The sequence below is a fragment of the Aquila chrysaetos genome, chromosome 6 (assembly GCF_900496995.4).
Source record: "Aquila chrysaetos chrysaetos chromosome 6, bAquChr1.4, whole genome shotgun sequence".
NCBI classification, from domain to species: domain Eukaryota; kingdom Metazoa; phylum Chordata; class Aves; order Accipitriformes; family Accipitridae; genus Aquila; species Aquila chrysaetos.
Genome location: NC_044009.1, coordinates 5985629 through 6012003, shown reverse-complemented (window position 1 = coordinate 6012003; position 26375 = coordinate 5985629). Strand labels below are relative to the sequence as shown.

The 26375-nt window shown below is 44.1% G+C and overlaps 2 protein-coding genes across 24 annotated transcripts in view; one reads left to right on the top strand and one right to left on the bottom strand.

The window, feature by feature from the left end:
* Positions 1-12160, bottom strand: part of UBIAD1 (UbiA prenyltransferase domain containing 1) — a 105223-nt gene extending 93063 nt beyond the window's left edge. For 3 of the 22 annotated variants that reach the window (XR_005932739.1, XM_041124611.1, XM_041124612.1), the window contains exons 1-3: positions 11903-12157; positions 11039-11596; positions 10009-10097 (exon numbers count right to left, since the gene is read on the bottom strand). Coding sequence is in view for 18 of the 22 variants with exons in the window: in XM_041124611.1 (XP_040980545.1) it covers positions 10009-10097; positions 11039-11561 (612 nt within the window). In the remaining 4 variants the exon portion in view is untranslated. Of the gene's footprint in view, positions 1-6299; positions 10098-11038; positions 11597-11727; positions 11760-11902 lie in introns of those variants that run through there. The other 19 variants (XM_041124608.1, XM_041124607.1, XM_041124609.1 and 16 more) reach the window with 13 other exon arrangements.
* A 272-nt stretch (positions 12161-12432) lies between these two features.
* MTOR (mechanistic target of rapamycin kinase) overlaps positions 12433-26375 on the top strand; it is a 68523-nt gene continuing 54580 nt past the window's right edge. For both annotated transcript variants that reach the window (XM_041124098.1, XM_030016968.1), the window contains exons 1-19: positions 12433-12526; positions 13799-13962; positions 14344-14452; positions 15774-16006; positions 16373-16573; positions 17332-17466; positions 17921-18196; positions 18518-18626; positions 19486-19672; positions 19863-19991; positions 21426-21670; positions 21850-22065; positions 22730-22935; positions 23470-23592; positions 23948-24037; positions 24132-24224; positions 24748-24882; positions 25231-25360; positions 25587-25837. In XM_041124098.1, the coding sequence (XP_040980032.1) occupies positions 13843-13962; positions 14344-14452; positions 15774-16006; positions 16373-16573; positions 17332-17466; positions 17921-18196; positions 18518-18626; positions 19486-19672; positions 19863-19991; positions 21426-21670; positions 21850-22065; positions 22730-22935; positions 23470-23592; positions 23948-24037; positions 24132-24224; positions 24748-24882; positions 25231-25360; positions 25587-25837 (2988 nt within the window). In that variant the 5' untranslated portion in view covers positions 12433-12526; positions 13799-13842. The remainder of the gene's footprint in view (positions 12527-13798; positions 13963-14343; positions 14453-15773; positions 16007-16372; positions 16574-17331; positions 17467-17920; positions 18197-18517; positions 18627-19485; positions 19673-19862; positions 19992-21425; positions 21671-21849; positions 22066-22729; positions 22936-23469; positions 23593-23947; positions 24038-24131; positions 24225-24747; positions 24883-25230; positions 25361-25586; positions 25838-26375) is intronic.

Sequence of the window (26375 nt, the reverse complement as noted above, 5' to 3'; positions counted from 1 at the left end):
CAAATGCCTGTGCTAGTATTGTGAACAGCCCTCCTGTCACAGGAGCCAGATTCTGACATTCACACCTGGATTGGCACCATTTGATGGTGGCCCTTTCCATCAACATCAGCCCCATCCCTAAGGTGCTTTATGCTACTATTTCAGCCAAACTGTTCAAAGCTACACAAGTTCCAAATGCAACATTTCTATATGCACAACCATTGCCTGATAATCAATTTTACTGTTAAAGCTATTGTTTGGCAGATGAAAATTGAATAGTCTATTTCCACTATTCCCATTGCAGGATAGACATTCCTACTGCACTACTTCCCTGGGAGCCAAAACTATTCTCTGTCACTTCCCCATACATAGACACGGCCTCACAGAATTTCAATTTCCCCCCCAAAACTGTTAGCAGGAGAGTGGTGACTAGAAGGGTCAGGTTTTGACTGTAAGAGAAAGAATCTACATCAAATTCAGTTTTCCCTAGAAAGTATGAAGCCTTGCTGAAGTAAATGCTGAAAACATTTCTCCATAAGATGCTTTTTACACAAGTCGGAATGCCACACACATTCCCTCCCACAGAAAAAAAGCACACAGATCTCTAGAAAACAATCTTTTTTTTTTTTCTCCTGTGAGTTAGCTTGCTAGAGAGATTGATATTCTTCTTTTTATGTCTCAATCCTCAGGAGACATTCAGGGCCCCTAAATTACTTAGATGCATTTCTTCACCATCTGGAGATGAGTTAACTCTCAATGGGAATGTGCATCACTTTCATGTAGGTACATGCATTCAACCCTTCCTGACTCATAGAGAGCAGAAACACCTTGGTGCTGCTGCCTTCAGCCCAGTACTCTTCTGCCGATAAGTGTATCTACTGATCAGAGGCTGCAGAAAGAGACAGAAGAATTTAGGACTTGGCTGCTCCTGGCCATGAACATTGTTCAAGATTGCAGACTCCTATACACACACATACACTGGGAACAGACCAATTTCCTGCTTAATGGTTTCCCAGGACATAGTTCTACAGAAAACAAGGAGTAGGCCAGTAGACAAATACATAGGATTTGTAATCTCAGAAGGCACATGCCAAGTTCACACACTGCAGCAAGTCACCCCCCCTCTCCAAATCCCAGGCTGTTCAGCCATAAGAGTCACACCATCATCTTTGTGAAAATGCTGAATATCTCTGGATGAAGCAGCACTATATAAAAATGCTAAAATTCCCTACATATAAGAGAGAATCTTTTTTTTCTCTAGAACACCTGAATTTCTGTGTGTCCACGTCTTATGTAGGAATACTGACAGTACCACTACAAAACCTGGAATAGTTTAAGTTCAGCCTCCCCAGCTCATCCTTTCTCTTGCATTTGAACAAATTAAAATCCCGGGATCCAATGACCTTGAAAACTAGGTAATTTGGGATATGGATTTTAGAATTCAGGCTATCACTGCTGAAAGGAGGACAGAGGCAGGGAAGCTCTGTATGCCACGCTGACCCACTATTGCTCACAAAATAGCATATGATTCCTGCCTTGTGAGCGAGTGTAGAAAAAAAAGAAAAATTTTGGCACAAAGTAAGACAGGATTTCAGCTTCTGAACTTCATTAATACATAACTGTCCTCTCCAACTTCCTTCTTGATCTTTCCCCTTAATCCTCCTCTCCCTATCCATGGGCAAATGTTGTTCCACCTTTTCCTGGAAACCTCAACCGCAAAGATTTGAAGAAGCAGGGATACTGCAGGGGATTGATGCAGGAAAGAACTTTATAGAAAGCCTACAGCACATCACTGGGGAGGAAGCTTTGTGTTTCTGGGTGGCTAATTAACTTCTACTTGAGAACTAATTTAGAAAAAAGACCAGATGAAGAATGGTATGGCACAGCACCAAGTATACTCTTAAGGCTTTACTGAGCTCTAGAACACACACAAAAAACCCCACATGAATCTCTAGCATGTTATTCCCAACCTTTCCTTTATTTATATTGACCTGAGCTAAGGTTTATATGGTAGTAGAGCTATCCCCCACAGGTTAAAATATGACTCAACTGTGGCATACAGTGGCCTTATGCCACACAGAAAATAATTTATAATCTATCTGAAGTCATTTCATCAACCCTTGGGACAATGGCTAACAAGACTGGGAAGATGGTTTATTAGACCCTCTTTCCATCAGGTCAAAGTCTGAGAAACTGCTCATTTCCCACAGTGTGCTGATGTTTCACAGCCTTATTTGCAAACACTGTGTGAGATGTAAATTGCCTGAATTTGCCCCTTATATAGAACAGGCATTCAGTTTATTCCCTTATCACTAGTAAGTCAGCTGATTCAGGGAGCAGGCCTTGTTTTTTGGCTTACTGGGACACCTAAAAACATGCATCATCTTTATTCTTTGTGCTAAATCAGTGACAAGGCACTGTTTCCCACAGAAATCGAACCACTGCCTAAAGGAACTTTCCACTGTACCCTAAAAGGGGAAGAGGAAAGAAGACACTAGCCTTTATTAAAATGGCTGGGCTATTCAGCATTTCCCAATTAACAAACTGGCCACTGATGTAGCACTAGAACAAAGAGCAGATGCCAGGATCTCCCATGTCAGTTAGCACCTAAAAATCACTGCCAGACCAGAAGAGCTGCCCAGTACTAGTCTAGCCTAGCCTAGGACAAGACGTCTGAAAGGTGCCAACCAAGAGTTAGACTGTAGGAGGCAGATCCTAACCTCTTCTCCTGTTGCTGAGCTCTCATCACTTTCAAGCCCTTAGAGCAGCATGACAGATCCTGTGTTTTAGCGAGGTTCTCACTGCTTTCCTTGCTCCCTGACAAACTGCCTGTGTAACACATCTCTCAGCCAGCACGTTCATCTTGATTCATTATTGACAGAGCGATCTGATTAATGAGCAGATTCTCCTCCTTGTTGTTTTCATGAGAAAGCAGCACAATGGTGCCATAGATTTTTTAATTCTTCAAACCACTCTGGCCTTGGGAGCCTGATGAGAAGTCAGCACAGGACAGTCGGGGTTATAGTTTTGTTTGGATTTGTTCTGTTTTCAAAAAAAAAACATTTTGGTCTTCATGTGCAAAGGTTGTGAACTCCAGTGTGTGAACTTCTCTCTCAAGACAGTGCACGCATGAAGTCTGGGACAGATGCCCAAGCACAGGTTTCCTTCCATGGGAATCGATACACTGGGTTGGTAACCCACTGTGCCTGCAGATCAGTGAGACCTGAATGTTGAAGCAAGTCACACTCTCTCAGCTGACCCCAAAGGAATGCTGAACTATGTCCTTCAAGTATTTATCATTGACACAAATTCATGTGGCCACTGAAACATGTGGATTAGTACACAGGCTTTCCTGTGATCTAACTATAAAGGCAACTGTATAGAAAGGATAAGCACTGACAGTATTAAGAGTTATCATCAGAAGAAGGTGTAAAAAAACTTGACAAACATGTTCATTTGGGGTTTTACTCTGAGTTACACAGAAGAGCAAAAACCTTATTTCAGACAGCAAAGCATGGGCATTATTTTATCCAGTGCTGGGCCTCTTTGCTTTAGACATACAGCTGCAATAAGCCAGCCATGCTGAGTTTTATTAAAACTTACAAATATTTTAGCAATTCTGGGAGCTATAGATTTTAACTTGGCTAGATATTTAGCTCCACCTTAAAATGAAAAATAGCTTTAAAAAGCCAGACCAGCATTTCATTCCTTAAATTGTAATTCAGCAGGTACAAAACTCCAAGTATAAAGCAACCAAAGGTGATTTAAATAATAAAAAAAAAAAACTACCAGTGACCTAAAAGACAAACCAATATGTGAGGTGAAAGGCCTAGTTATTAAGGTACCAAACCAGAAAAGAGAACTCTTATGTACTTTCCCATCCAAGGAGCATGACCTTGATTAAGCAGCAGTCTGAGCAGGCTCAGTCTACTCACCCAAGAAATGGGGAGAATATGGTCCAAGCTCCTAAAAATACTATACAAGTACTAAGGTTTTCCAACAGCGATTCAAGATGTGTTAAAAGCAATTGACTGAACAGAAGTACATCTTATAGAGTGTGCAGACACTGCATTTTTTTCCCCACAAGTGTACTACCCATGATGCACAGCTTGCCCACGCTCCTTTGAAAGCTCAGCCCTCAGCATCTCACCAGAATAAACTTATTAAGCCATTAGCAAAGGCTATAAAAATGTAAGATAGAACTGACTGACTTTCTTCAAATGCTTGTTCCTGCCATTACCTGCCTGGGCCAGAAGTACCTGTCCAGACATTGGAAATCCATGTGCAGCCATTCACCTTCCAAGTTTCCTTACACCAGAGGAGATCCAATGAGGTACAACCAGACAAATACTAAAAAATCTTGCAAACACAGCTAACATGAATTCATGTAGAGACAAAAAAAAGAAGTAGTTTTAAGTACATATTTGGAAAGTCTCCTTTCTCCATTGTCCTGAAGATTTTTGATCCACTGGCTGTAGAGGGGAAAAACACCCCAAAAAACTCCTAGCTGACATGGGTAAAAAAACATCCTCCCAAATAAGAAGGATGTGCTGACCAGTGCAGTGACCTAAGCCTGCGCAACCCCTAAAACCAAAAACGCAGGAGGTACACCCCTCCTTCCTCCTCCAATAACAATACAGTCTGCTGCATAAAACGTTTTGCCACTCAGTAAAAAGTGGACCTAGGATTCTGGATCAACCTTGTAGAAGAGCAGAGGAGCAGCAATACCAGAATCTGGTCCACCAATTCTCTCACGGGGAATCAGGTTTTTTTAGACTGTGGAACAAGGTCAAAGTACCAGGACAATCCTAGTGCTCTGCAGTGGCCCTTGCTGTCTGCCTGGCAGAGGATCTCTCAGCCTAGGGCACAGGTACCACAGGGTGCTGCAGCAGTGATGGAACAGCAATGCTGCCATCTGTGGATAATCAGAATTACAGCCTCCACCTCGACAGGCACTGGACAAAAAGGTGTTCAATGTTGCATGAATTTCAAATCTCTAAGCATTTTCTATTAGAGGTCCAGTTTTTTTAAAATGAGTTTAAGCTAACTACTAACAGAGTCTGCCTGCTACCAGGACAAAGCATTAGAGTGCATTTTAAGGGCAAGTGCAGAACAATTACAGTAGTAAGAAAACACCCAACATGCTATCTTCCTAAAGGATACTCAGCAGACTGATTTCTGCAGATTCAGGAAAAGAGCTTTATGAAATTTCTTTGGGAGGATCCTTGCGTACAGCCCATGTGTATCTAGATGTCATGCTATTCTGCATTTTTAACCTCTAAAATTATCTCTAAGTGCTGTGACCTTGGGGCCTACTCAGTACCTCAGAAAGGCTGAAAAATATTTCCCAGGCCTAGCTGTCTGTAGAATCATAGAATGCCCTGCAAACCCAAACAGGAAATCACTTCAAAGGAGACAATGATAGTAAGATAGTGTTGCAGGTAAAAGCATTAGCTCCACAATGATTTATAATCACTAAACTTTACTGCAGGAACTTCTTTCATTCTCTCCTACTCAGATGGATTTTAAACTAGAAGCAAAAACTGAAATCATCATGTTTCACAAATCCCTCACACATCAAGCCTTCTTTGTATCTGTTTTCAGCTATGTGCATCACAGACAATAGAGGTGGCACAGCCAGGAGGTCTCTCTAGACTCTTCAAACCACTTTAGCAACGTATGAAGAAAAAAAAAAAAGAAAAAAAAAAAAAAGAGCCAGAAAGCACATAAGACAAGACTTCTTAGTCTCCTTAAGCTAATTGTACATGTATTTGTATAGAAGGCTGCACCAGTGGCCAAGACAAGAAAATTTCAAAGCATTCTTTATACTCATTTATGACACACACAAGGGAGGCGTTATACCGTCACAGTCCTATGGAGCAAATAAAATCATTACAAGTCAGGAGCAGAGACCATGGCACTGGAAGAATGGCTGACCACACAGGTGAGGATGAAAAAAATCCATCTTTATTAAAAAGATTGAAAGTTCAGCTGAAACCTCCTTACAAATGCTGAACAGTACATGGCACAAAACTGCATCAAAGCAAATTCTGCTCAGGGATGAAAATACTGAAACTACTCTGAAGTCTGCCATTAGTACGAGATGATCACTGCTACTGAACTTTTCACCCAGTGATGTAGAAAGACAGGACTATGTGATTCATAAAAGGACTCTTACACAACAACAAAAAAAAGTATGATCTTTCATGCACTTCTACTATAAACACGGCAGACAAAGACCCTCCTCCTTCCAGGAACATGCTCTAATACATGTGCAAAAATACAATTGGAGGGATATAAAATAATCAAACACAGCATAATTAACAGAATAACATTCAGACACTTTATTGGATAAGAAGAAAGGCCAGGAGGTGCTTTAGGACACATTTACAGATGGGCTACAGATCCATTCATCTACCAGTGTAGACTCACACTGCAACACAGCTCATCAAGTGAGACCTGAAAGAAGTTTAAAAAGTTTATACTCAGGGAAAGTAGCATGGGAAAGGGAAGAGAGGGGTAGGGAAAGAGACCCAGCATCCTCATCACAAAACAAACCAATAAAGGAACCTCTCTCACCACTCAATGTCTATGTGGAGATTATTTTGGTCTACTTACATTGGTTGTCACCTGTAAGATTAGTTCATACCTAAAATGTTTTCTAGTACTAACATGCTTTTTGGAAAGCACACAGAGATAAAGCACTTTACTTTCAAAGCTCTCTATGACAATGATGTCGGCTCAGTATCCCTGTGAGGTAGGCAAATATTAACTGTTTTCCGAGACACGGAGAAGTTAAATGACTTCCTCAAAGCCACGGTGAAGAATGTGTTATTGATTATTAATATCCTTAAGAACCTGGAATGATATTGTTTTTCACAGACAGGGAATTGGAGGCAACCAGCATCTGCTAGTAAGGAATTAATGAATTTTCATCTTACTCTTACTATTAAAATGCTTTGAACCACCCCCACCTTGAAAAGTGTTCCACAAACATATACATGTATTAGTGAGCTCTTCCTTCATCTCTGTAACAAAAAGCACTCGTCCTTCCAGCAGTAAGCAGACATCCTACACAGGGGGCCTTTCCCTGCTATTAAAGGGTGGCCTAGATACAACTGGAGCTACCTACACTGCTCCACCAATGATCATATCCTAGATCTTTTCACCGTCACAATTACAGTTATGAAAGATATGAGCCAAGTATTAGTTACTTTAAGGAATTTAGCTTGAGTACTCTAGTTTATGTAAAAGGAGTAGAAAAAGATAACTATCCAGTCTTTTAAACTGATAGCTATAGAAAAACAAGCTATCATAAAATAAAGCATGCAGCTGCTACATAGGGTAGCAACAAAGCCATGCTGGGATTAACCTAATAAACCCACATATCCCCAGTTGCAAGGTTAACAGATTCACCAGCTCAGTCCATATCCCGAGAAAAGCTTTTGCTTTGTAGAAAGTGAAGTGGGTCTCAGAGTCAGGCTCTTCTTTATTCTGTAGGTCCACAAAGAAGTAACAATAGATACTGTGTTGTGTATGTATTGAAAACAGTTTCCAAAACCTTCTGGATATCTCCCTCCATCCAGCTGAGCTGAACTTTTGTATTTTCTGCTCATGTTTCTAATCTAAACAAATATTTTGCTGTAGATGTCCATCTCCTCTTGTCTTGTGCCTAGTCAGATTAGAGAGATCATTTGCCCAATTTTAATAAAAGATGAAACTGTGGCTCATAAAATACACCTGCAAAGAATCCTTCCCATTGACTACAGCTCAGCTGTAAAGCAGGAGACCAACAGCTGGGTAACACTGGATAACATGAAGCCATCAAAACAGTCACTTAAATAGCTATACCATGTAATCTTGTAACATCAACTCAGCTTTACTACTGTCAGTACAATCCACCAATATAACACTCAGCACTTTCAGATGAACACCACAAGGGCATAACTTACCTATGACAGATGCAGGGTAACACCATGCTAGTTTATTGCTAGTTTATTGCTCACATTTAAAAGCCCTTCATATAGTGGTTAGCACACTCCCATGTGGTTCAAAAGCAAGGTTGTCCTCCAGGCACCAGCAGCTCTAGTTCAACACCTGTTACCAATTCCCCTGAAGGTTTCCACAACTCCTGTAAACAAACTTCTCACCAAAACCCTGCATACAGGAAATGAATACTTTTTCTTCAACACAGAAGAGAATTCAGTTGCCACTGAGCAACATGGTATGGATCAAATTCATCTTTGCAGTGGAAGTCACACTTTTTCCCAGTTGTGTTTGGCATGTTTTTCACACTGCTACATAATTAAACAATCAGTTCTCCAAACGGCTACATGAATATCAAGGGGCAAGATCTGCAGGAGAAAACAAAACAACACCGTAAGGTGTAGCGGGGGGAAAAGAGGTGGGAAACTTCACTTCAGAGCTAACTTAACATTTAAATGTGATTCAGTCACACAAACTCTGGACTCTATTAGAAAAAATCTTGTTAACAAAAATGATTTCTTCCTGTTTCCAGCCCTAATTTTTATGCAGAACCAGTGCAATAATCCTGATTTCTTTCTTCTAACTCTGTATCTCTCTCTTTTGCTCATCTGGGATTACTTTTAGGCTTCTTGTAATAAGACATTTGGCTATAATACTCCAGGCCTCTAAATAAACAGAAAATGACAACTGAAAAAATAATTTTTTAAACTAAGAATTTGTTCTTCCACTTATGTCCAGCCAGACAAATCTGGCACTCTGTCTGTCGGCTCCCCTTTAACTCCAAGACTGCCGTTGCAGAGAGTAAATTCTAAGCAAATGCAAAAATGGAAACCACTTGTTTTTCTATGCATTGAGGGCTTTTCAGTTGCATGACTTGCATTTACAGCTTCAGCTTTCATAGCGGAATATAAATTTACTGGGTTTGGCTTAAAGTTTGTGCAGTGGGCTATTTGTGCTCCATTTTAGCACCAACATCCCACAGAGATACGTAACTTTGAAATTTCTAGACTATAAGGACCAAGCAGAAGCAACAGTTCATGAATTAGTATCTAGTGCATTTCAGGGGGTTTGGAAACAAAAGCTCAAAATTTGGCTAGGGAAAAAAAAAAAACAACAAAAATTAAAACATACAGCAGATGAAGATGAACTATGCTCACAAGGGAGTGAAGTACTAGCACCTACATCGCTGTGATGCTAAACATTTGGCAGTGTTTTCTGTTTACCACACAGGAGCCACTGGACTCCTCGACCATGGTAAGAAAAGGAGTCATAAGAGCAATCACGGTGCTTGTGAAGGGAACAGAGAGTTTGTATTTGAGGCTGAATCTTACTTTCATTGAGTTGACAGTGAAAGAACTCAGTGGCAGAAGGATGAGTTTCTTTAAACGTTTCCTTGTCCTCACGTCACCTTGCTCCCCTGAAGGAAAGCTGCACAGTTCACCCCTTCCAAAGAACTAACAAATCACTTTTTTAAAGTCTGTTGTACAAGCTAACCAACACCAGAGATTATAAAATTCACAGACAACCAACAGCTCAAGACGGTCTCTCCGTTCTTCCCACTGTCCATAATGGGTCATCTACCCACATCATCCACTGTTAATCAGCATTAATACTGAATTGTGAGACCTGACTCTACTGCTCTTGTTACAGTTTGGGCAGAGCACCGGCTGGTGCTAGCGTAATACCAAAAACATAGAAAAGCCCCAACAGGAGATTGAGTTTGGCTGTCCGCTGAGGAATTTTGTTGAAGCTCTGACTCCGAAACTGCCTTTCCAGTGAAAATGCCATCGGGATGGTGAGTAGTGGCAATGCCATGCTGATGGTATAGCGTGTGGCCAGCACACAGAAAATCAGGTAGGGCAAGAAGAGCAGCACGGTGTAGAGAATATAGGAGAACGCAGGGCCGATGAGGATAGCCAAGGTGACAATACCCGCCTGCCGGTCAGACTCCATGTCTCGTGTGTTGTTGCTGTGCAGGATGGCCTCAGTACTGAGAGCTAGTGGGATAGCGTAGAGCAGTGGTGAGACAGACAGATAACCAACCTGCACAGCATGGGCAAACATGACAGCCAGGGGCCCAAAGGTGATCAGGATCACCACGTCTCCAAGTGCAACATATTTAAATCCAATTCCTGTGGCAAGACACAAGAATAAAATGAAGCATCATCAAACAACTCAAATGACAAAAGAGAATGGATAATATAACAGATCAGCCCTTCCCACAGAAATATTGTAAAATGACCAACGCACATGTAGCTATGGCCAAGAAGCATATTTTTTTCCTTTTTCCAAACATAATAAAGTAAACACAGCTTCTGAATTTCTTCAGTCAAACAATGTAACAGAAACTAAGGGCCAGGTTCTAATACCCATCTTCACATCTAAAAGTACCTATTTATGCAGAAATTTATAGAAATAAGGTACTCTTTAGTGTGATCACGCATACTAGAACCTGATCCTGAAGAAATATATAAAAAGCTCAGAACAAAACACAAAACTGGCAAGATTCTTTCAAGGAAACTAACATAACTGTTTGAAAGTTTGACAGTTTGAAACCAAGTTTGGGTTTTTTTCCTAATAATTACATTTGTATCTACTCAACCCAAGAAGACAATAAAAATATCCTCCTCTTATTAAGAAGAAACACAAACTGTTCTACATTCACAATGAAACTCCACCTAGAGAATAACAACAAAACATTCCAAAACAAAGAAACAGAGTCCACCAATGGAAAAGAAAATATGCAGTGAGCTATACTGCTGAGGGATACGAGATACACATCATGAAAAGTTCCAGCAACAGTTCTGATGAGCACCTAAAGCCATATACGTAAATAACTGTCTCAACACCACTTTCCAACTGAAGAACTTAGCATGCCTCTTTCCACACTGTCCCACAACAATCAATGGCAGAGAACACAAATTTATGCACCAGTATTCCAGGAAATACCACCAAATATTTTTTATGACAGTTAACTAGATAGATCACTTGCATCTTCTAGAAACCCTTCACAAATCAGCTAATTCTGTGACGTTTACCTTCAGATTCACAGCAAACGGGATACAGTGCTTACCTCCAGTATAAAGGAAGGAGCTGGAAAGTCCTCCGAAGTAGATCAGGGCCAGGTGCTCCAGCTTGAGCGTTGAGACAGTGTAGAGCCCAGCAGCACAGATACAGCCCACAGTATAGAGGAAGACTCCAAACCGGACTACGTCCTGAGGCTCCAAAATCTGGTCCACCAAAGTCCTGTCATCACTCTTCTTGTGGTCGATGCCTTTGGAGAAGTCGTAGTAGGTATTCACCAAGTTGCCGGCTCCGTGCACAGCCAGGACGGTCACCGCGCTTCCCACCAACAGCCCTGGGTTTAGCGCTCCCTCAGCCCGGTACGCCAGAGCGCTGCCGAGGGCCACGGGGGTGAGGGAGGCGCTGAAACTCCAAGGTCTGAGCGCCAGCACGTAGGCCGCACACTTCTGCCTCCAGGTGCCGGGGGGAATCCTCTCAGCGCCCGCCAGGGCGGCGCCGGCGTCGTTCCTCTCGGTTCCCCGGGGGCTCTCAGCGCTAATACTGATCTTCTGCACCAGGTCTGCCGGCCCCATGCTCTCCCCGCCGCCCCGCCTCACAGCAGCAGCACCTAGAAGGGGAAGGGCCGCGCGTTAGCCTGGCCGCTGCCGCCGCGGGGCCCGGCGGGGAGAGGCCGCCGCCGCCGCCATGACCGCGCGGGCAGCGCCTCAGGGAGGAGGGGGAGGCGCGCGCCGCCCTTACCCGCTGGGACGGGCGCCTGCCCCGCCGCGCGCCCCCCCCCCCCCCCGCCAGCGCCCCGCGCGCCCCAACCGCCCTCCCGCCGCGCGCCTGCGCCCAACGGCCGCTCCCGCCCCTGCTCACCGCCCCCGCGCCCCTAAGGCCTACGCGCAAGGGGGTTCCGCGGAGGGTCGCGTACCAGAGGAGCGCCCGAGCGAGCAGCCAGCACCTGCGGGCGACCCGGTGTAAACATTAAATGGTCCACGTCGTCATGCGCGGCTGTGGGGGGTCACTCTGAAGCACACACCAGCACTGCTATACGCGCCATTACGGAAGCCGAGCGCCTACAGGCGGCCGCCGCCCCGGCTGCCCTTGGTCCTGTCGTGGGCAGCCGGACTCATTTCAGCGACGCACATCGGGCGCGGCACGGCACCGCGCCACTCCCTTCGCGCATGCGCACGCAGCGCACAGGCTTTACGGAAGGGCGGAAGCCAGCCGGCGTCTGGAAGGGGGGCCTAGCGCGGACTTTTCACCAATCGAGGACGCCCAGCCTTGCCATTGGTCAGCTTTACTGCCACTCGTTCCCGGCTGTCTTGATGATTGGCCGGAAGGCGACGGTCTCTCCTTGCGGTTCCTCGAGAGAAGGGGCAGAGCTGCGAGCGCTCCTTCCCTGTTGCTCTTTTTCTACTGGTCAGGCGCGGTGCCTATCAAAGGCCTTCTGGGAGGCTATTGGCCAACAGCGGCTCGCCGGTCCGGCAGGCGCGGGGGAGGGGAGGGCGCGGGGCCCGGAGCGGGGGACCCGGCGGCGGTCGGGGCGGAGGCGGTGAGTGCGGCTCCGGAGCCTCCCCTCAGCATCGCCTGTCCCCTTCCCCTCGCCTCCCCTCACGGCCCTCCCCGCGCGCTCCCGCCTCAGCGCCCTCCGGACTCCCGCCCGGCGCCCTGTCAGCGGCACCGGCGCTCCCGCGGGCGCCTCGGCCCCGCGTCGCGGCTCCCCGCCCGGACCAGCCTTACCCGAGCCCCCCCCCGCCCTCAGCCCCCGCGGCGTTGCCGCTAGAGGCCCCGCACCCGGCCCGGCGGCGGTGCCCGCCCTGCCCTGCCTCACCCCTCCCTCACTCCCGGCCTGTGGAGCGACGGCGGCGGGCTCGGGCCCGCCGGCTCCTGCCCCGCCGGCTGTCGCGTCCCTCTGCGAGGGCGGCTGTGAGGAAATCCCCGCGCCGGGGCAGCCCGGCCGGCGGTGGTGGGGCCGCAGCCACAGGCTGCTCCATTCGTCCGGAGGAGCTTCTCCTGGCTCCCGGCCGCGGGGAAGCCCTGAAGCCACCTCAGGCTGTAATCTCGGTGGATCTTTGTGAACCGCGTGGGGGATGTTTGGGGAAGAAGGAGTTGGAAGTTTTGGTGCCTTGTGTCGGTGTGGGGCCCTTCCATCCAGCTTGGTTTGGGCTTATGTAACCAGAAAATCGTGGGGGTCAAGCCTCAAAAATATATTCCACATGCAGAAAGACTCAAGAGAAAGTTTGGTTGCGTGTTTTGATAGTAAACATCCTGTTGCAATGATTGGTGTTGCTATAAGTAGACTTCCCATCTCTAAATATCTACAGGAGAATGTAACACTTGCCAGGCCCTGAGTGCTGAGTCTTCCTTGTGTTGGCATAACACTAGAATTTCTGTGGAGAAACTTGGATGGAAGTGTTCAAGGAGGAGTCACATATGATAACGATATAATCATGAGAATGATTATGCCTACTTACTATAGGGTAATTGTAAACCCAAATCTGGCCCTGCTATTTTTCAGCTATTGCACGACCCTTGGTTTAGAATTAGATTGCCGTGGGGTCGGGCACCTGACCTACTGGAGCATATTTTGGTATTTGAGGAGCTAGAGAGCAAATGGGCTGGGGATCAAGATATTATGTGGTGATACAGTTTTGTCACGGGGTTGTAAGGCCTAAGGAATATAGTCATTGCTTGTAACTTTATGCTCTACTGGCACAGCATCCTTGCATGCAATAGGATGTGTGTTTTGGAAACAGGCAGCGTTAAGAAAGAAGCTCAGGTATTTCAGTAACTGAAAGCAGTAAAAAAAAGTGTCTCTCTGCAGAACTTACAGGACTTGATGACCCCGAGCCCCAACATACCACCATCATGTCGGGCACTGTGTCCATTCTCCAACAATTTGCCAACGGCTTGAAGAGTCGCAGTGAAGAGACAAGGGCGAAAGCTGCCAAGGACTTGCAGCATTATGTCACCATGGAGCTCCGTGAAGTAAGTGCTGCAAATGAGATAATTTGTCCTTGTTTATTGTATGAGTGTAGGGCACGGGCTGGGTACTTTGTGGATGGAGATTTCTGGAATATGGAAGCTGGTCTTAGAGAGAAGGTGGAGCGTAGCAGGGAGCTTACCTTTGCCCCAGCATGTAGGAGAGGTGAGTGAGTTGGTGACACAGATGGGTGGTCAAACACCAGGATAAATAAACTTGACATGTCTGGGGCACAAAGAAGACATACTGTTTTGTCTTTGTAATGTACAGTTGATTTAACTTCTTTCTGTTTAAGTGACCTAAGAATAGTTGTCTTTATGGAGGTTTTGGGGGCAGGAAGGAGGGAAAGAATGCTGAAAACTGAATTTAACTTTTCGCTTTTACAGATGAGTCAGGAAGAATCTACCAGGTTTTATGATCAGCTGAACCATCACATATTTGAGCTGGTCTCTAGCTCTGATGCAAATGAAAGGAAAGGTGGCATTCTGGCTATAGGTGAGTGAAAGTGCTTAATGCCTCTGGTGAGTTTTCTCTTCATGCATGTATCTTTAGGGACAGATTTTGAAAAGGAATGAGCTTTTATAATCGCGGCTTTGTGGTGTCTGACTGCTCAGTACGCTGGGTGCGTGCTCCTTGCTCAGCTCTGAAAATGTGTCTGTAAGTGTCAGCGTGGGAGCTGCTGAGTGCTGAGAGTGGCTGAAAACCTGGTGCTTAATGGGCCCTGAGCTCTTCCGGGAGTTGAGCATCAAATGTGAGTGCTGAGCATGTGAAAATTCTGTTCCTGAGCTCAGCTGAGAACAGTTTGGGCATGTCCATTTATATGTGTCAGGGTGGGCTGACTTTCTCAACTCTCTTCTGACGGAGGAGATTGATTCTTGTTATTTAAATTTATCTGGCTCAATAGCAGCAGCTTCCATCCCTGGGACGGCATCACATAGCTTCTGCTTTGATTTTGATCAGCTGCTCCATCAGTTGCTCTGGTTGTGCTTTTGCTGTAGCATAGCAGAGCTGCCTGCATCTTGACTCTTAGGGAAATCAACTTGCATAAATACTTTGCCTTCCAAGCAAGTAGTCTGTATTGTAGCAGTTACTTCTTTAATAACTGAATAGGAGGTCCTTATGGTTTAGGCTCACAGACATAATAATCCAATCCCAACGTGTTTGAAGAAAGCGGAAGTCCCTTAGCTCGAGAAATCTTTGTTGACAACATCTGATTTTAAGCTGACAGTATCACTTTAAAATTGTTTCTGTGAATTTAGTGCTGTTGAAAGGTGCCGGCTTGACAACCCTGGACACTGATGGCCTCTTTATCTACAGAGCAGGTACAACCCAGGCACCGGCAGTGAAAGTTTCCGCCACACTACCACCTGCCAATATGCCTCCACCCTGGCAAGGAGAGACCATCTCTAGAGCTCAGGGGGAGAGCAATTTCCTTGGTCCATTCAGTCTTTGACTTCTCTACTGAGGCGGACCAGCCATAGTAGTTGCATGTGGATGGATGTCTTTCTATTGGGAATGGGTCTGTGATCCCAGGGCGGATTTTTTTTTTCTCTTTTTAAACTAAAAATGGGGAAGAATCTATGAAGATACTGGATGCATTTTCTGCCCACTTAACAAGTTCAGGCTCAAAAGAATGGCAGCCCTTTCCTACTGCTTGATTTTTTTGTATTTTTTTTTCTGTGGATTTGCAGTTTAGGAGGAGTTAATGGGAATCTAAGGAATGGATAGGGAATACTAACTCTCATCCAGGCATAACCTACTGTCTGCCTCACCGACTCTTAGGGAGAACCTACAGCATTGCTCCCTTTCTCTACAGCAAGCCTTATCGGTGTTGAAGGAGGTAACGCCACCCGTATTGGCAGGTTTGCCAACTACCTGAGGAACCTCTTGCCATCCAATGACCCTGTTGTAATGGAGATGGCCTCCAAGGCTATCGGGCGGCTTGCGATGGCTGGTGACACCTTTACAGCTGAGTATGTGGAGTTTGAGGTGAAACGAGCTCTGGAATGGCTGGGAGCTGACAGGAATGAAGGTCGAAGACATGCAGCTGTAAGTGATCCTTCTTTGTCTTCACCTGTCTTAGAACGGGATGGTTAGGATTAGTTAACAGTGGTAGGAGATGTGCACAGAAAGCCGCAGAAAAGCACTGGTCAGGATCAGAATGGCTGCCAGTCTGAGAATCTGTGATGCTCTTGTGGCAGGCATAGTGCTGCCTCATTGCTTCTACGTTAGCCCAGTGACTAAAGAAGATTGAGACACCCTTGTGCTAGAAACTGTAAAAGTATGGAGCTGGAAACAGCTCAGGCTTACAAACATTGACATTCTAAATAAATGATACTACAGTCTAGAAATTATGAGGTTAGTCTATGGGTGCTGGTCCTCCCAGATTGTTACTGTTTTTCTCCCCACCTCCAGGTTCTTGTCCTGCGTGAGCTGGCAATCAGCGTGCCTACCTTCTTCTTCCAACAAGTGCAGCCGTTCTTTGACAATATATTTGTGGCTGTGTGGGATCCCAAACAGGCCATCCGAGAGGGAGCTGTTTCTGCCTTAAGAGCCTGCCTTATCCTCACCACTCAACGGGAGCCAAAAGAGATGCAGAAGCCCCAGTGGTACAGAGTAAGAAAATAACTTTGTTTTGAAGCAGCTCTTCATAGTGCAATGCAAATGATCAAATGCCACTTTTTAGAAGAGCTGTCTAAGAACTGGGGTCGCCTTTGTCAGTATGTCTGATTTTCAGTAGAAAACTGCCTCCCCTTGAAAGGGTTGAAAAGATGATGGCTTACAAAATGAGTAGTTCCTTTATCCCAGTGTAAAAGTAAACAGAGACTTAACTCCATCAAGAATCCGTTGCTCTATCTGCAGCTCATTTTCAGCTGTTGAGCTTGACCTAGTTTTACAGCCATGCAATCATCTATCTATTGTCATCTCTTACTAGCAGATGGTTTTATTAGTGTAGATAAAACATGAGTGAAAAAGGTAAGGACTCTTTTGTCTGAACCTTAGCTTTGCTGCCGTTGTCACATGAATTCAAGCTTCATAATAGCATATAAGGTTTGGACAGTGCCGTCAAATGTTGTAACTTGGATTCCTTATAGTCAAATCTGTGATGCAGATATTGATGAAGTTTATATTGTGGCACAGTTGACTGGCTGTTTGATTAGAGCTGTTGAAAATGCTCTGCGGCAGAGTCCACAACTTTTGGGTGAATCTGAATTTTGTAGTGTTATACTCTGTTATTACTCAGTTGAGGGTTGTGGCTACTCTTGGAAAATTACAGAACATCAGTAACTCTTGACTGGCAGCGCTACTTTATTTCCACAGGGTTTGTTTCTGCATGATTGCTGAGATTTTTTTAATTTTTTTTTTCCCCCAAGCATACATATGAAGAGGCTGAGAAGGGCTTTGATGAGACTTTGGCCAAAGAGAAAGGAATGAACCGTGATGACCGAATCCATGGTGCCTTACTGATCCTCAATGAGCTAGTGAGAATCAGCAGTATGGAGGGAGAGGTGAGAAAATGAACAAGATGGGGATTGTGGCTTTTGGTTGCCAGATTGATTGACAATATGTAGCAACTCAGCAATCTGTGGAAATACCTTATGGTGTTTGAAATGGGGTTGTTGGGCTGAAAAGTCATCTGAACATGGAGTCAGAGCATTGATTATTACAAATTGAAGTGTGTCAGAGAAATAACAGCGACAAGTTTGGGCTGAGTAGGTATTAACCGCTGATGGAAAGTGCTATTAACTGGATTAATTACAATGAAAAAGATTATTGTATTGTATATTGTATAGAATGAGGACTCTCTGTTCCATGTTTTGCTGGATTTTGCTTAGTTGATGTTTTACAGCCTTTTGGATTTCAATTATATAGGGTGCTGGTCAGGAGATTTGGGTAGCACTATGTTGGGAATCTCTTATTCAGCTACTTTTTTTTAAAAACATGCTTTTCTACTTTGTCCAGCGCCTTAGAGAGGAGATGGAAGAGATCACTCAGCAGCAGCTTGTGCATGACAAGTACTGCAAAGACCTGATGGGCTTCAGTACCAAACCTCGCCACATCACGCCCTTCACTAGCTTCCAGTCTCTTCAGCCCTCTCAGTCAAATGCTTTGGCTGGTCTTCTGGGGTACAGTGCCCACCAAGGAATCATGGGTTTCGCAACCTCACCTGTCCCAGCAAAGTCTACATTGGTAGAAAGTCGATGCTGCAGGGATCTAATGGAAGAGAAGTTTGATCAAGTAAGTGGTCTTCAACTTGTCTACCGACATTCACAACACCAGTTCTTATAGAGCAATTGTCCTTCAGGTCCTTACTTAGCAGGCAATACTGCCTAGTATTGAATTGAGGCATCAAAACTCATTAATTATGTGTATTCTGGCTTTGTCACTGTCTCTCTTAGAGCAAGTGATTTACTTTCTTTGGAAGCAGTCTTAATTATCCATCTTTCTGATGGACTCTGAAGCCAAACGTCAGTAGAATGCCTTAAAGCACCCAGGTAATAAACATTTGGGCATTACTGCCAATGGCCAACCTTCAAAGCCCAATCTATCTCCTTTCAGGTGTGCCAGTGGGTTCTCAAGTGCAGAACCAGCAAAAATTCTTTGATCCAGATGACGGTTCTCAATCTGCTACCACGGTTGGCGGCTTTCCGTCCTTCAGCATTCACAGGTGACAAGACAGATGGTTGGATGTTAGAAGTGTTGCTGAAATTGGGCTGGAAGTTATCTAGCTGTCTTTGGTCCAGATGAGCTTGTGCAGGCAATGCAGCAGTACAAATGTGGTGCTTGTAAGATGAGCAAATTCCTCTGTGGGAGGACAGTCTTTTTTTTCTTCCCTGAATAAGTGTGACTTTATCTGATGCCAAAATGTTGCACTGATGAAGAAAATGGACTGAAAACTATTGTCTGAATTCTGTGATCAATACCATAAGAGATAGAACATCCCCCTTTTTTTTTTTTCCTCAGTGTGTCAGAGCTGGGGTTGAACTCTGCTCTCTTGCTCCCACTCAATGTATCCCAAATATTACCAGCAGAGTTGTCTTCCTTTTTCTCTGTTGTATGTGCCAGGAAATATCAAGTAAAAATGGGAAATACCTGCCAGCTTTAAGGCAGTTCAATTGATTTATCAAGCAAGCTTAGGAGAGCATCAGAGTTGGAGGCAAGTCACCAAGCTGCTCTAAGTGGGTTGGAACAAACTTTGTGTTATTATTCTAAATTTCCAATCAATCACTATAAAAACAAGACGCTTGAATCTTGCTTATGTATAGAACCTGTTGCAATGGGTTTGTTTTTTTTCCCTCAAAAGTTCTTTCATTTTGGTGATTTATTTATTTTTTTTTTTAAAGCCTTCTGGGCTTTGAAAATTTTATTATATGGTGACATGTGTTTGCCACTGCTCATGTCAGCAAACTTTATATGGCTATGTCTGTTCCCTAGTTTTATACTTGTAAAGGTTTAGTTGCAAATGTGATGCAACTTTATCAACCTAAATGAGTTCTGATATCTGTGTTGTTTTTTCCTGTGGGCAGCTGATCAGTATCTTCCAGACACCATGAATCATGTTCTCAGCTGTGTGAAGAAGGAGAAGGAGCGAACAGCAGCCTTTCAGGCCTTGGGTTTGCTTTCTGTGGCTGTAAGGTCTGAGTTTCAAGCTTACCTGCCGAAAGTCCTTGAAATCATAAAAGCAGCTCTTCCACCAAAGGACTTTGCCCACAAGTAAGTATGTGAAGGTTGGAGGTAGAAACTGAAACACCTGTTCTTTGTATAATTTTTGTGATGTGAGATCAAACTATTGTATTAAAATCAGAGGTATTTCTGTAAGACTGGTAACACAGAGGTGGGATAAGGTAAGATGTTTGAAAAATAGGAGCTCCTCTTAATTAACTTTTATGTGGTCCCTTTCCAGGAGGCAGAAGTCTGTGCAGGTTGATGCCACAGTTTTCACCTGCATTAGTATGCTGGCACGAGCCATGGGACCCAGTATCCAGCAGGACATCAAAGAGCTTTTGGAACCTATGCTGGCTGTGGGCCTGAGGTATGTACAAGGCACACGAGCATATTTTTCTGTTAGCCACTGGATGGCATTGTTGGCTATACAGATGAGACCTTGAAAGTCTTCAGATTGAGAAGGAAGATTACTGCTTTTAAATGATCTTTCAGAAGATCAGTATAGCTCTTTCAGAAGAATAATATGTTTGAAGTGTTAATGTGTCTGTTGAGTTACTTAAGAGCGTTGGTCTCTGTGTAGAGAAATGTTTTTGTAGAACGACTAGTGAATTCAAAAGCAATCTCCTTTTACTTTCCACTATTCAAACACATTTGGCAACAGCCTGCAATAATTTAGAAAGCCTCTGAAGGCCAGCGGCTTTCTGCCTGTCATGGTTTAACCCCAGCCAGAAACTAAGCATCACGCGGCCGCTTGCTCACTTCCCCCCACCCAGTGGGATGGGGGAGAGAATTGGGGAAAAAAAAAAAGGTAAAACTCGTGGGTTGAGATAAGAACAATTTAATAGGACAGAAAGGAAGAAAATAATAATGATAATAGTAACAATAATAAAATGACAATAATAATAAAAGAATTGGAATATACAAAACAAGTGATGGACAGTGCAATTGCTCACCACTCACTGACTGATGCCCAGTTAGTTCCTGAGCTGCAATTCCTGCCCCCTCCCAGGCCAACTCCCCCCAGTTTATATACTGGGCATGACATCACATGGTATGGAATATTCCTTTGGCCAGTTTGGTTCAGCTGTCCTGGCTGTGTCCCCTCCCAAGTTCTTGTGCCCTTCCAGCCTTCTTGCTGGCTGGGCATGAGAAGCTGAAAAATCCTTGACTTAGTCTCAACACTACGTGGCAACAACTGAAAACGTCAGTGTGTTATCAACATTCTTCTCATACTGAATCCAAAACATAACACTATACCAGCTACTAGGAAGAAAATTAACTCTATCCCAGCTGAAACCAGGACACTGCCATATCAAATTGACAGGGAAGGAGAATTGAAGCACTCAGTATTTTCTCCTGGCTTCTTTCACCTTTGGAGCCGACAGTTCCCATTGGAAATTTCCTAGCTCATGAAGCTGTTAGTATGGGAGGGTACAGAGAAAGTATCCAGGCAGCACAAAGCTGTTTAGATTAATGTTACCATCTGGAAGTTAATTTAGTTGCCTTTGTGTCTAAAAAGAACAAGAATAAGGAATCACTTATTGTAACAGTATTCTAGTAATATCACCTAATGTAGCAATGTGTGCTGCAGTCGGGCAGTTTGCTCACCAAGTTCATACAATAAGGTCATGTCATGTGCCCGAGTTCACACAAGGACCCCTGTGCTCTGCTGGCAGGTGTTGCTGTGATGTGTGAATGCCTGCAATTATCTTCTGATGTGCAAAGGCATAAACAGAAGGGTGAAATATGCACCTCATATTGTTTGTGTTCTCATGACTATCTGCCTGCTTTTTGCCCTCAGCCCTGCTCTAACAGCCGTGCTGTATGACTTGAGTCGTCAGATCCCTCAGCTAAAGAAGGATATCCAGGATGGGCTGCTGAAAATGCTCTCCCTTGTTCTAATGCACAAGCCTCTGCGACATCCAGGCATGCCAAAGGGCCTTGCCCACCAGCTTGCCTCCCCTAGCCTCACCAACATCCCGGAAGCCAGTGACGTGGGTAGCATCACCCTTGCCCTTCGTACACTGGGTAGCTTTGAGTTTGAAGGTAAGATGAAATAAGGAAGCAGGGGGCCAAGGGGTATGGGATATTGAACACTACTGCATTGGAGTAGAGTACAAGTAGGAGGAAAACTCTGAGAGCACTTTCTTTAAACTCTTCTTCCCTGGAAAGACCAGTAATTGAGGTGTAAACCTGTGTTAAACTCCCCATCTTCTTCTTTCTAGGTCACTCTCTGACTCAGTTTGTTCGGCACTGTGCAGACCACTTTCTGAACAGTGAACACAAGGAGATCCGGATGGAAGCAGCCCGCACTTGCTCTCGCTTGCTCACACCTTCCATCCACTTGATCAGTGGTCATGCCCATGTGGTCAGTCAGACGGCAGTGCAGGTTGTGGCTGATGTTCTCAGCAAACTGCTTGTTGTTGGAATAACCGACCCAGGTTAGTGTGGGGTTCAGAGAAAAGGGTTCTCCTACCCCACCACATGTTAATTTTAGCACATAAGCAGGTTGTGATATTATGGTTGTGGTAGAATTTGCGTGTATTCGCCACTAACTTAAGATGTCATTCTTTACAAATTAAAAAGGTCTCCTAATCTCTGTTCCCAGATCTTGATTTTTGAGGTTTTAATAGAACACTAGTGTAAAATGCTCAAATTGTGCTCTTCATAATCCTTTGAACTAGGTAGAGCCCTGAGACTTCTTTTGCTGTTGTTGTGTGTTGTGGCCTTCAACTTTGTAGTTTGGGAAGGAATTGGTCCCTTCTGTTGAATCTTCCTACTTGATTTTTTTATTCTTTCAGTTGCAATATGGTAACCTGAGATGAGTTCATTTTCTGCACACTGCCTCCAGATGTGCCACTTGTAGGTGCAAGAGGTTGGCATTGTACTGATCTGGGTATTGGGGCAGTACTGAGCAGCACTGATTCTGTTGGGCTGACCTACCCTGTTTCTTATGTGTAAAACACTGATGTAGTGTCTCATGCTGGGGAAGCTCTCAGCATTTCCCTGGGGTTGTGAAGAATTTTTGAGGCCAGTTTGTGAATAAGGGCAATAGTAAGAACAGGAATTTACTGCATTTAAAGAGAAACAAATGTGTTCTTGCAGACCCTGATATACGTTTCTGTGTGTTGGCTTCTCTGGATGAGCGATTTGATGCTCACCTTGCCCAGGCGGAAAATTTGCAAGCTCTTTTTGTGGCCCTGAATGATCAAGTATTTGAAATCCGAGAGCTGGCCATCTGTACTGTGGGTCGCCTGAGCAGCATGAACCCTGCTTTTGTCATGCCTTTCCTGCGCAAGATGTTAATCCAGGTAATGAAGAGGGATGCCTGCAGTGAAAATAGGGTAGTTGGTATTGAGACTAAGATGGTGTTAAAGAACTGGGCTATCTAGCTGTAGTAAATGTGTGGGAGAATGCGGTAATATCTCCCTTTTGGAAAATATTTATTACCCAGCTTAGTAGGTTTCAGGAAGTCTTTTGAGGGATAGATATTTGGACTGAAGCTATATGGATGTATTAGCAGTCATTATTTCACCCCACATTCATCATGCTGAGTGCTTTCCATCTGTATTGAGGAAGAATGTTCTGTGCTTCTTTTAGGTGAATGGATGGCACCGCTTCATAAACGTAGATGGTTTTGGAGCCATCTATTCAGTTTTATGCTCATTAATTTTAGCTTCATTTAGACATAAATGACTGGATGGAGAGTAGATGTAGAACACCTTTTACAAGTGCTGAGCTTGTTTTTTCTTTCTGCTGTCATTGAACAGGAGAGGAGGAAATCCAAAGAATTTTCGCCTACCTTTATTTTTCCTCTTCTCATGCTTCCATTGTCTTTTCTGCAGATTCTAACGGAGCTGGAACACAGTGGTGTTGGCAGGATTAAAGAGCAAAGTGCCAGGATGTTGGGTCACCTGGTTTCTAACGCTCCACGCCTCATTCGTCCATATATGGAGCCTATCCTTAAGGTAGAGTCTCTATATTTTCCTGGTGACTTTGGAGTGAGATGATATAGCAAATGGATACATGGCTCTCAGGAGCTGCAGTTCTTTTGCTTTGTCATAGCAGGGAAAAGTGAGATTGGTGTGGATGTTACACACAGTAATACCTGTATGTGACAGTGTAGCCTAACTTGATTCTGGATTTGCATAAAGTTTGTGAAATGGAAGTTTCATTTACTGTTTAAATGCTCACCATGATGCAAGTTGAGCCTCTGTGGAATCTATTTCAGACGTAAGCAAAAGGAAAGATCATTTTGAGTACTGTATGTACAGCAAGGAGTCTTTTAAACACACTGTAATTTGTTCCTCTGTCACCTACCAGGCACTGATTGTGAAACTGAAAGATCCTGATCCAGATCCAAATCCAGGGGTGATTAACAATGTTCTAGCTACCATAGGGGAGCTTGCACAGGTAAGGATACTGCAGGTACTTCTTTGTCAAGCTTGTCAGTTGTTAAGCTTTTGGCAATGCTAGATGAAGGACTTTGATTTTTGTCTTTCAATAGGTCAGTGGGCTGGAAATGAGGAAGTGGGTGGATGAGCTCTTCATTATAATTATGGACATGCTACAGGACTCCTCCCTGCTGGCTAAAAGACAGGTGAGTGTTTGACAACTGCACTAAACTTGCCATCCGCTGTGACCAAAGCTGTAACAGAATATCCATGTGTTCCATCATAGCTGCTAAAATGAACCTTTAAATCACTTGAGTCTCTCTTGTGGAGTGTATAGTCACACTTGTGGCACACGGGTGAGGGATTGCAGTGCCTGTCTGTTGTGACATTATACAGAGGTGTTAAAGGAAAAGAAGAAGAAAGGGAAAAAAAAAGGAAGCAGTTTTTATTGGAAGGCTTGGACTCACTGAACTGAATGCCTATTTGAATTGTATCTCTGACTGAGGGCAATTATGGCAGTCAGAGTCTAACAAATTGTTGATTATCACTTTCTTTGCTATTGCTTATTAAAAACCACTCTTTATAGAGGCTTTCAAACCATGGATTGTGGTTTGCAGTGTCATGCTAAAATGCTCAAAAAAACTTTATAGAAGTTGAATGACTGATGGATTAGGAGACATCATAAATTCCGGGGTCAAAACAAATCTTCTCTGGGCTTGATCTTTCCAGGTGGCTCTTTGGACACTGGGACAGCTTGTGGCCAGCACTGGTTATGTGGTGGAACCATACAGGAAGTACCCAACTTTGCTGGAGGTGCTTCTGAACTTCCTGAAGACTGAGCAGAACCAGGGCACCCGTAGAGAGGTATGAACATGAAGCTATTACATAACCATTTCTAAAAGTTTTTTTGGGGGAGAGCGAGCTGTCAAATAAATGTGTCTGCATAGATTCAGGGTGGGGAGGGAGGTGAAATACAATTGTTGTGGCTGATAGAAGTACAGTAAGCAGATTTAAGAGGTGAAAGTGTTGAGTCAGTGAAATGGCCTCCAGCAGTTGAAAAGAAAGCACTGATGTTTTTTCCAGTTAGTCAATTTAGTTCCAGATCTTCTCTCGTTAATCCTTGGGACCTTTCCAAACACACAGGTTCATGGGTTGACTTTTGCCTTGGTGATGAAGTTCTGATGAATTTTGGTTTTGTTTCTGTCTTATCAGGCTATTCGTGTGTTAGGGTTGCTGGGTGCTTTGGACCCTTACAAACACAAAGTGAACATTGGCATGATTGATCAGTCACGAGATGCTTCAGCTGTCAGCCTCTCGGAGTCCAAATCCAGCCAGGATTCTTGTAAGCATCTGAATTTATTTCAAGGGAATAGCTTCATGACCTACAAACAGGTCTTGATTTTTTTGTTTGTTTTGTTTTTGTTGTTATTCTGCTTTGTTGTTACCAGTTTGTCTCCTCTTATTAATAACTATTAGTGTACGTGTTTTCACCTAATACTCGGGTGCTCCTGAACTGGTATTCAAGACCATTTAATATGTAGCTTGTGACACTGCCTTCTTTCTCCTAGCGGACTACAGTACCAGTGAGATGTTGGTGAACATGGGAAACCTCCCTCTGGATGAGTTCTATCCAGCTGTCTCTATGGTGGCATTGATGAGAATTTTCCGAGACCAATCCTTGTCCCAACACCACACTATGGTAGTTCAGGCTATCACCTTTATTTTCAAATCTCTTGGGCTGAAGTGTGTGCAATTCCTGCCCCAGGTCATGCCAACGTTCCTTAATGTAATACGGGTTTGTGATGGTGCCATCAGAGAGGTGAGTGTACTAGGGACCACTACTTCTTCCTTCCTGTTCCACTGCCCTAAAATAAGAATCCATTTTTTAAAAGAGAATGCAACTGGCTTTGGGCATTGCTATGCTGTGTGTTGCTGCCAAGCATGCTGCAGAAGTGAAGTTCAGCTTTGCTTTTTCTCTCCTGTAAGCATTTGGTAGAATATCCAGTGGAAACAATTTTTCTGCTTCTTACTGAAACAGCTGCTTCTGAGCATAATCCTTAGAAGGCCAATATTTGATTCTGTTTTTTTATCAAGCTGGTCTTGTTCAGGAAAACAGCCTGTGCAGCTTCCAGAGCTTTCAGTGATCTCTGCATTAATGTACTGTTGCAAACAGTATTATTAAATAATAGAGGTAGATTCTTTAAATTTCTGATGCAACCATGTACTTTGCCTCATCAAGGAAAATTCAATTTGCTACAGTCTGCTAACATTCAGAGCAGTGTGGGTGGTGATTTCACAGCAATGCTTTCTCTTCCTTCCCACTTAAGTTACAGTTTTAGAAGGAAATGAGAATTGCG